Raw genomic sequence first — 9,952 nt, forward strand, 5'->3', positions numbered from 1 at the left:
AGGGGACGGAGTACGGCGGGCGCCGTCCCTTCCCGGCGCTACATGTGCCCGGAGAAGGGCGGCAGTAGCTGCCCGCAGTCCTCGCCACAGCTGGGAAAAGCAAGAACAGTAGAGCAGTTTGGCATCGCGCGTCCGCGGCCAGCCCTCGGGGGATGAAGGGTAGTGGCAGCGGGCGGGGGGCGCTGGGATCCCATGCGGGCCGGTCGTACAGGCGCTGGTACTCCCCCTCTCACCCGCGCTAAGGGGCGGATGACATGAGAGGGCACAGCCTGCAGCTGTCGGGGAGCTCTGGAAAGCACCATTTCACGCTTGTGGGAGCCGAGTCACCTGCAGCCCTCAAGAGCTACACGGCATAAGAAGACCACCTTGGACACAGATGCCTGGTTCAGTGCTCTTAATTCACAATGGAATAAAACCAAAACAAACCAAGGTCTTGAAGCTTATTTTAATCATTTAGTACATTTAATCATTGAGTAGGAAACAGTGTCAGAGACTGCCTCCAGCCTGGTGCAGTTTCTGGACAGTAAAATCGAACTTCCAATTCTCGTTAAGGATGCACAAGTAGCAGAAGTAGTTTCCTGCTGTATTGGTTTGTCATCTGGTCATAACAGCTGGTAATCAGTGTTACCCGCATTCCAAGTGACGCCACAAAGGTGCAATAAACGTGATCCAGCAAAAAACAAGGCACAACACCCCAGGTTAAATGGAATGTACAAGAACTAATCTCAGTCTAGTTACCTTAGTGTTTACTTTTTAGATTTGTTTACTATGTTTACTTTTTTTATTGCATTAAAGAAGCAAATGAGTTTTCCACATTGTATGCATTTTGTGCAGTTGACTTAATTAACTTCAGGTCCTTAAATGCTTATTCAGCCTATTTGTTGCATAAAGTTGTGTGTACATATTTGCACACACAAGCTCACATGTAAAAATAGTGCAGTTTATATACAACATGCGTAATGTGTTACTTCATATAGTAAATTAAAACCCAAACATAATGGCATACATGTGTACATGTCCTAACTGTGCCCCCTGCGATTCCAGCAGGCTATAATACCCATTTTATAGCTAGTGTTCTGTTGAGGTTTCACTGGAACTTGGATAGGACTGATTCACCTTTAGACTGTTCTACATAACTATTCTAGGAAAAATATGTGGAATAGTATCTTAAGAAAATGTAGTTCTTCAGTGAAAAGAGCACAGTTAGTAGATTACTTATTAGTATTCATCCACACATTTTAGTGTTCCAGAAGACTGATGTTATCAGATCCTATACTTCTCTTTGGCTTTCTCTTTCAGAATGCAGATGTGCTAAAAAAAAAAAAAAAAAAAACGAAAAAGTAAAAAAGTACAACTTTAGTCAATCTTTACCTTCAAAGGAAATGCAAGAATGACTTTCAGTTGTATTCCTAGCATTGTAAGCAAAACACAGAACACTAACCTTTGAGACTTTAGTTGCAAGTTTACGACTTGCAATAAAATTGAGATGTTGAAATTACAGATGAGCTTGGAAGCAATATTTAGATTTGTATATTCTGAACAGGTCGGGTCTGTTCAGTTATTGTATCCTTCATATCACTTTGCAATAGCGTGGATCCAGTATGTACCAAGAACTGGTTTGTCGTATTAAAAAAACTGTCAAGTGAAAAACTTCTGCACTTAACCAGATTTAAGAAAGTACTTCTGACAACTAAGGGGGGAAAAAAAGATCAGCTCTTTTTATCTGTTGTGGTCTTTCCAAGTCTATTACTCAGTGCAGCTTAAGGAGAATGTAATGGAACAAAGGAAAAAAAGATCTTGATGGACATCTTACACGTGATAGGGAAAACCTTCATGCATAGTCCACACACAGCCATCTCAAAGAGTTGGCTAGAAAAGAGCAATACAGGATTTCACTAAGACAGACAAACACCAAATTAAAGCTAAGTTACAAGTTTCTTTCTTTCCAGGTGGAGCCAGCAGATTGTATGCTGCCAGCCATCCTGGAGGATTCAGAATACTGTACAGCCAGGCTTGGCCACAAGACTTGTAGAGTAGATCCAACTCTAACTATTCAATGATTCTATGATTCATGGAAAGGTAAGGCATAAACAAGTTCTGCATTTACATTGAACCATCAGTTTGGCACATTAATAATGTTTTTGCGCTTTTACTGGGAAGTTTCTAAAGAGATTTGAAGTTTTGTTGATTGTTGAGAAGCTCCAAGTATAAGCTAACATTCTTGCTTGTTACCTGAGATAACAGTCATATGTAACAGTTGAGGCACACATGTATGTACTCACGTTTAGATCTCTGAAGTATTCATTGTAATCAAGTGCATATCCAACCACAAATTTATCTGGAATTTCAAAGCCTATGTCTGTAAGAAAATACAATTATTTTTATACTTGGGTGGTGTAAATCACTTTTAAGCACACCGTTTGTGTTCAAGTCATGCTTCAGCTGTTTAAGAGTAATACCTAACAAATATATCATCTTGCTTTCAAGGTACTTAGCATGATTCTTTAAGAATCAGGGCTGTAATTTGATGGCAAAGGTTAGAATCTGTACCACCCTCATCACTTAGTAATACAATTGGAATGCTAAGAGAATGTGTTTTAAGAACAAAATAATTATTTAAAACCTACTTATGAGGTAGTCCAGGGAGAGGCAGACAAGGAGTGAGCAAAAGTAGATGCACTGAGAGCATTCAGTAGGGATTTTCAGTTTCAAAACAAGGTGAATTTAATGCAGAGTCAAAACAAATGCCTTGTAGGATCCAAGCCAAACAGTACAAATAGAAGGTTTGGTTCTGTTCCTGGTATCTGGTAACAAACAGCCAAACCCATGCTCAGACCAACAGGGAATAAAAAAGATGGTGGTCATGAGGTTTCAGCATGGGATAGCTGGTCATCAGTTCAGAAATTGTATGTATTTTCTCCCCATTTTTCTTGGCCTTCCTGAAACTTAAATGCCGATTGTCAGACTTCCTACATGAAGTGAAATTATGAGATTGTATTTTGGACAACCAGAAAAACACGGTGCTTACAGTCTGGTCTGTAACCTGGATTTCGATGTGTCCTTTTAACGAGCAGGCTGTAAAGCAAAGCAGAGTAAGTTATGTTTTTTAAAATATGTCTTGCTTTAAGCTGTATACTTCACTTCTACTAGCCATCCCCATAAACTTCTATAATCATGCAGTTAAATTAAAACAATGAGATTATTGCAACAGAAAGAAGTAGTGTTCAGCCTTATAACTGAGGAAGAATTTAAGGCACTGGTCTAGGTTCATTCTGAAGGTCCAGATGACTCCATTGGTTTACATTTAGTTCTTTTTCATTCCATATCCCAAATCATTATCTCTCCATGTAGCAATGTATCAGCAAACTAGAATAGCACAGGCAGGGAAGCAAATTCAAGTGGTAGGTAGATTTTAGCAGGGAGGGAGGGAGAAGAGGACAAGCTATGGATTTCTTCCACAATGTCATATCCATTCTTGCTTTTCCTATGCACTTTTGAACAAACTGAGGATCTCTTGGACAGTCACTAGGAGGAGCATAACTGGTACATCAGACAAGAAGCATATTTTCAAAGTATTGTGATTACTTGGCAGACAGGGCTATTCCCAAAAAATTTCTTTTAGAGATCATCTTAAAGCAAATATAGAATGCCACTTGAAGTCATCTTGCAAGTGCTGACAAACTCTTAGATTCTGAAAACCAGTACAACTGAGGATATTAAGGAAAATTCTGATATTGAGGCAACTGAGGTGTTAGGAAGTCTATGGAAAGAGCTGAATTTCCTTCAGACATAAGGAGGTAAGAAACAAGGAATCCATCAGACTTTATGAACTATTCAGAAAGAGCCAGGAAACCTTTTATTTATTCATTTTAACAAGGAAGGTGGTAGTAAATTTCCTAGTCTAATAAATACTTAGTTTTTCACCAGCTGCATAAAGATTGCCTCCTGCTTTTACTTCCTCTTCCCCCAAACTTCAAACTAAATAAAACCAAGCAAATACCCACCAGCATACACTGACTATTCACCTAAATGACTTTGCTGTATCTTACATTACAGTACATTAGTAAGTGTTCATAGCATACCTGACAACTTTTACCGTCTTTGGTTCATTGTCTTTGAGTTTTGAAAGTAGTGCTTTCATTGTTCTACCAGTCTCAATAATGTCCTGAAAAAGAGACAAAAATAAATTGTCCTCTGAGGCTGAAACAAAAAACAGACTGTGAGTGGATTAATTTAAAGCATAAAAACCAGTCAGCCACCCTGGCAGCACAGTAACATAGTAAATTAATTGTTTATATGCAAAAGGTATTAACTTGCAAAACATGGGGAAAATGTCCATGTTTTTCCCCACTACTGCCTCCTTCTTCCCTCCCCCCCAATCTTTACTTACCTCTACTACTAACACGTTCTGGAAAAGACCATGTAGGGAAAGAAAAAAAAAAGAAAATATTTACGTGACAACATTCAGTGAATTACAGTGTCAGGAGAAGTTTGCACTACAAACCTCAGTCACAAAGTTTTCAGAGGAGCTTGTCACTTTAACTACTTAGGTTATTTTAGTGCTTTCTGAATAGTCTTTCAGTAGGTATTTATGGAAGCATAAAATATCGTGAGAAAGCCACCTATGTCAGGTTTTACGTATTATTCTATGTATAGCAGTAGCATTCTAGAACCATACTGCAAGAGTCAGTTTTAAGATGGTTCATTTCCAGGGGCTGTGGGATAAAATGTGGAATAGAAGCGTTCAGTACTGATCATGTTAAGTTTCCACTGAGACCAGTGGGAATTACTCACTGTTTCAAAGGATGGCAGTTTAAACCAGTGTTAAGTGGCTGCAAAGAAGTAGTGTCAAAATTTTAATAAAGATGGACTTCCTGGAAGATACACAAGAACTATTCTTTCCCCGTAAAAGCTGAATATGCTAATCATACCTTCCCATTTAGTGTACACAATTCCTCGCCTACAATACTGATTTTTTCTGCAGGTGAATCATTCTAGAAGGAGAAAGAGCAGAGAGAAGACACATAAAGCATTCTCAGAAGTGTTATTTTGTATGTGTATGAATGGTATGCTGCTCTTGTGTTTTGCCTACCAAATGACACTTGCAAATTTACACAGCAATCCTTCAGTAAAACAGCTTTTAAGCATCTGAGAGCAAGCACAGATTTGTTTTATAATTCCATGAAAAAATTCTAAAATATTGTAAACTGTTATATTTAGCAGAGGGTAAATTTTGATCAGTGCACAGAGCTCTAGTCTTCAAAAAGGGGAGAAGATAAAACAGAAAAAAATGTTGTCATTGCTTTACAGTAGTTGGCTCAGGCCAACTATGATTGGTTTGGGTAAAAGGTACTTGTTCCCCACGCACAGATTATGAAAACAAGTCTCTCCAGTATTATCCATAGGAATAAAAACTAATGCAGAGAGAGACAATAAGCAAGTCTCTGATGCTGAACTCCTCTCCATACTCCCTCCCGCCAAAGGGTGCCATGGTACAGACAGAGTAGAATCTGTGTGGAAATTGTTGGCTGGAGAGGAGGACATTGGAGACCTGACCCTGGCTTTGTTATGTTAAGTGTTCTACTGTATGTTCACTCCAGTGACTATACAATATTCATCTGACCGTTGGGGCAGATCAGTAAATCAATATGGAATAAATTGAGTTGCTTTGAACAGGGTATATACATAAACTCATTTTGTTGTGGAGTTTTCATGTAAACTACCAGTATTCAGAATGTCAGTCTATGAGGAGAGTTAATTTTCCAAAGAAAATAAAGTTGCTTACACAGTAGCTTTTTATTCTAACAAAATCCACAGTAATAGGCACAGATTTATCACCATTTTGATTTAGTGCTTTTATGTGGTCCAGCAAATCAGCAAAGAATTTATAGCCTCCTTTAAGGACACAGAGTGCAACAATATGGTGGCTTCCCATATCTTGCATGATATCTCTAGCCAAGCGTTCTGTCCTGGAAGAAAAAAAAAAAAAGAAAACAAAACAACAAAACACCCCCAGGTTTTATAAGACCTGTAAAGTGTTTTATATATCATATTAGTTTGTCCATATATTAAACAATGTCCAAATTAAAATGTTGATCTTGCAAATTGTGGCCATGTTAAGACGTAGAAAAGTTAGTTACATACTTGCAGTTCACAAGATGATGCCTATTTCACTTGACATACTGTAGATTTAACCCATTTATCTAAAGAATGCAGAATAGGGAAGCTTAAAGATATTTGAGGTAAAATGGAAACTTAACTGGGATCATAGAGGAATCCTCTAGAATGCCCTTTGTATTAAACTCCAGAATACAAGTGTTACAGCGGCAGGGTTTCCATGTTTCTCACACACTATGCAGGGTATGACCTTAGTCTTTTCTTTTGGACAAAAATGGATCATTGACATCACTATCACTACTTTTTGTTGTTTACCCTCATACCTGTCCAGAATGAGTCCATGAGGAATGAAGACTCTTTCTAAATCTTCTTCATAATGCTTAGGAATGCAAAATAGATTTTTGTTATAGCCACTTTCTTCATCTTTTATCTGCAAGTGAAAGGGAAATAGTTCTCAAGAGTAACAACCGAGCCCTTCAGGAAAAGACCTTCCAGTCTCTGATAATGTGGAGAAAGGCTCCTCTCCCCACACACCCCAATAATGTGTCAAAAATATATCTGAGAGTTTTTGAACTTTCTGATAGAACAGTTCACAATCTGTCTGATAATTCAGAAGCTAGTGTGCTTGTCTGAGATGTGAATAGATACAAAACTATTTTAGCCCAGTCATAGTAAGAGAAATTCTCAACCATCATAAACTCATAAAAATAACCCCCAAAACCAAACCACCCTCTTGTAGTCTCCTTTTCCCCTTCTGCAGAGCACAGCAGCTTGTTTGTGTGGTAGACAAGCAAAAATTAAAATTTAAGGCTCAAAGCTTCACTAGTGTGAAATAGGTGAACTACACACTAGTTGCATTCAACAGAGTTCAATACAGTGGCTTGTTAATGGACAGCACAGAGCTGTGGACTGGGTAGTAATAACTTAAAGTATTGCTAGCAAACAAGTTAACATCTGCAAACTCTTTAATCAGATGAATTGTTTTTAAATCTCTTTTTTTGGCATATGGAGATGAGCACATAGGTAAAAAGGAAAAATGGATGTAGGAAATAGGAGTAGGTTATCACTTGCAAAACTTACAGCAGCCACAAAAATGAGATAACCAGTTGCTGCCATTTATTTTTAACTTGGCCACAAATAGCCTACTTAATTTAAAGATAAAACTAAAGAGACAAATGTTAACAAGAATTGCAAAGAACAGATAATCGTAGTACTAGGCAATGTATATAGAATCTCATCCTGGCTGAACGAGGGGTAATCTGCAAGTACTCAAAATTGATAGGCCTTGGTGTTCCAAGTTAAAATTACGGAACAGCCTTGCAGTTGAGCATTGTTTAGAGTGTCAGCAGCACTATTTTGCCTGGTTTAGTTACTGTTTTCTTCATGGTTGAAGTCAGTGAAGTGAAAGCCTAGGTGAATGTTTTAAATTAAGTTTGTGTTTTATTCATCTTGGAAAAGATATGGGCAGTTACACTGGCATCAGCTCTAGATCAGGCTATAGCATCTATGAGCAGGCTTTAATGTGGTGCAGAACTGATTATTATTGTTGTAGTATGGGCGAGTTTGAAATGGGCTAATTTCTGCCTCTGTGAGGTTGCTAGTGGTGACAGACAGAAAACATATACAGGATATGTATGTGACAGTGGGACATAATTAGAAGCATTGGTCAAAGTCAAAAGATGGTATTTATTGTTTATTTGGAACATAAAAACATAATTTTCATTTGGAGTGCAGAAAAAGCACATTTAAAGGTAGTCACTGACATGATAAACAGTTTAAAAAGTGCCGTAGGGTGGGTTGTTTATTTTGTTGTTTTGTTGTTTTGGTTTTGGTTTCGTTTGGTTTTTTTTTCGAAGATCCCCATCTCAACTGCATTCTGCATAACTGCAGCTGAAATATAATGACTACTCCACCTGTGAGTTGAGCAGTTTTTCTTTTGCCCAGTCATGATACTGATTGCCATATTTAATGGATATCAGCTTTACAATTTGCTTTTGCAGTTATAAATTGGTCTTTCATCTGCACAGTGAATTAAATTTCAGCCTTATTGATGATGAATTTCACTTCCTGCTGCATTTGATGAAAGGCAACACAACTGGTTCAGCTCAAGTGAGGAATGAGCTTTGTCCACGTTAATGTAACTATTGAACAAAGCCGGTCTTGATGCATATAGGCGTGTGTAGTGATTACTGCTTATAGGTACTCCAACCATGCAGTTTAGTACCTTCTGTTTGGCTAACAACTATGCTCATTGAGACTATTTTGCACACGCAGTGTCTGCCACATTAATATCTTATTTGTGCTATGCGTGAAACACTTTTTAAGGTCTGCTGAAAGGTTCATGAACAGAACCTAAAGGGTTGCACCAGTCTGAGCACCACATCACCATAGCAACATCCTGCATATGCCTTATAGGCTCATAAAAACATTTGTATTGTGGCACATGCTAAATAATAGAGCAGTACCTCGTTATAATAAAGCAATCTACTAAACTATTACACAAAGTCATTACATTTTTAAATCATGAGCTTATAAGTTGAGGAATTAGTTGTTTAATTTAGATTGAGTCTCATCTGTTGTTCATTTACTGATGTAGCTTTCTGAGTTTAAGGAGGAAAAAACCCCAACAGCAATTTTGTACACTGAAGAGATTCGTAAATAAGTATTGTTTCATCAGCAGTAGGAGAGAATATGAATATAGATATATTAAAGTAAAATTAATAGTGTCATAAGTTTGTAAAAAAATTTAGTCCATTAATATGCCTCTGTTCTGAAAGCCATTTTTTCTCGTGAGTAGATATAAGAAACAAGGCCTTTCATTAGTCAGTATTACTAATGTTATAGTATTTTGCTGAAGCTAACTTCTTACCCCATGCCCAAAGCTCCCTCCAATCAAATAAGCATAAGAGTGCATTATGCTTTCTTACCTGCAGTCCACGAGCCATAATCTTTCTTTGAACTATGCTACCGGAGAATGAGTTGGTATTGTCACTGCAGCTTGTCTTGCTCTATTTTCATCTCACAGTCAAATCATGACCTGCTTCTAAAAGGTCAAAATTGCCATCCTTCCTACAGGAAGCATTACTTCTTTCTGCTAATGCACTGACATCACAATCCCAGGTTCTTACTTAATCAGATTAATCAGAGATAAAATAGGCATGAGCCCTGCTACGACCAATCACAGAAAAGGAATGGGGAATGAGAGAGATGCAGAAGGGAAGCTCATGAATCAAATTAGTAGGAAGGGCTAGGTAGAGTAGGGGTTTTTTTAATTGAAAACACAAATTGGATAGTGTATTATAGCAGATGGTAATTCAGTGGTGTATGTGCAGAAGGTAATTTTATATATCAGTTTCTTACATAATATCTGCACATCCATTGTTGTGATAGAGCCCACAACTTTTTAAACCTCAGATATGCTAAATTGCTGTAAAAAAATCAGTATTTGAATAAACAAATCCATATTTTTAAAGATGACTTGAAGCAGAGAAGTCTGCAGCTGTTGAGACGTGGTGGACCTTGGCTGACATTCTTCAAGGTCATCCTTTCATAAAATGAGGGGATGATAGTTCGAGTAACATGCTTTGCATCATTTAAAATCAAATCTCACTGACATTCACTGTAATCTGATTAGGGTACCAAACTGCACTATTATCTAGGATTAACATGAAGGTTTTAGATTTCTAAAAATTAATCGTACATAAGCTAAAGCCAACTTGCATGCAACGTTACAGAATGTTCTTACCAGGTTGGATACATTTTATTAATTCATCAAATATTGTGTTTTCTTGGTGAGAGGGCACATTTATGAATGAAGATTTTTCTTGTTTCTTTG

General features: G+C 37.7%; 1 protein-coding gene across 1 annotated transcript; it reads right to left on the minus strand.

Annotated features, from left to right (window-relative positions):
• Nucleotides 1-385: 385 nt before the first annotated feature.
• On the minus strand, nt 386-9,703 carry LOC115600855 (hypoxanthine-guanine phosphoribosyltransferase-like). Its single transcript, XM_030470255.2, has 9 exons — nt 9,045-9,703; nt 6,441-6,547; nt 5,786-5,969; nt 4,932-4,994; nt 4,391-4,408; nt 4,083-4,165; nt 3,029-3,075; nt 2,283-2,359; nt 386-1,311 (listed from the first exon to the last, which is right to left on the minus strand). The coding sequence occupies exons 1-9, from the start codon at nt 9,060-9,062 to the stop codon at nt 1,264-1,266; spliced, it is 645 nt and encodes a 214-aa protein (XP_030326115.1). The 5' UTR covers nt 9,063-9,703; the 3' UTR covers nt 386-1,263.
• Nucleotides 9,704-9,952: the final 249 nt, after the last annotated feature.

Source organism: Strigops habroptila, chromosome Z (genome assembly GCF_004027225.2).
Source record: "Strigops habroptila isolate Jane chromosome Z, bStrHab1.2.pri, whole genome shotgun sequence".
NCBI classification, from domain to species: Eukaryota; Metazoa; Chordata; class Aves; order Psittaciformes; family Psittacidae; genus Strigops; species Strigops habroptila.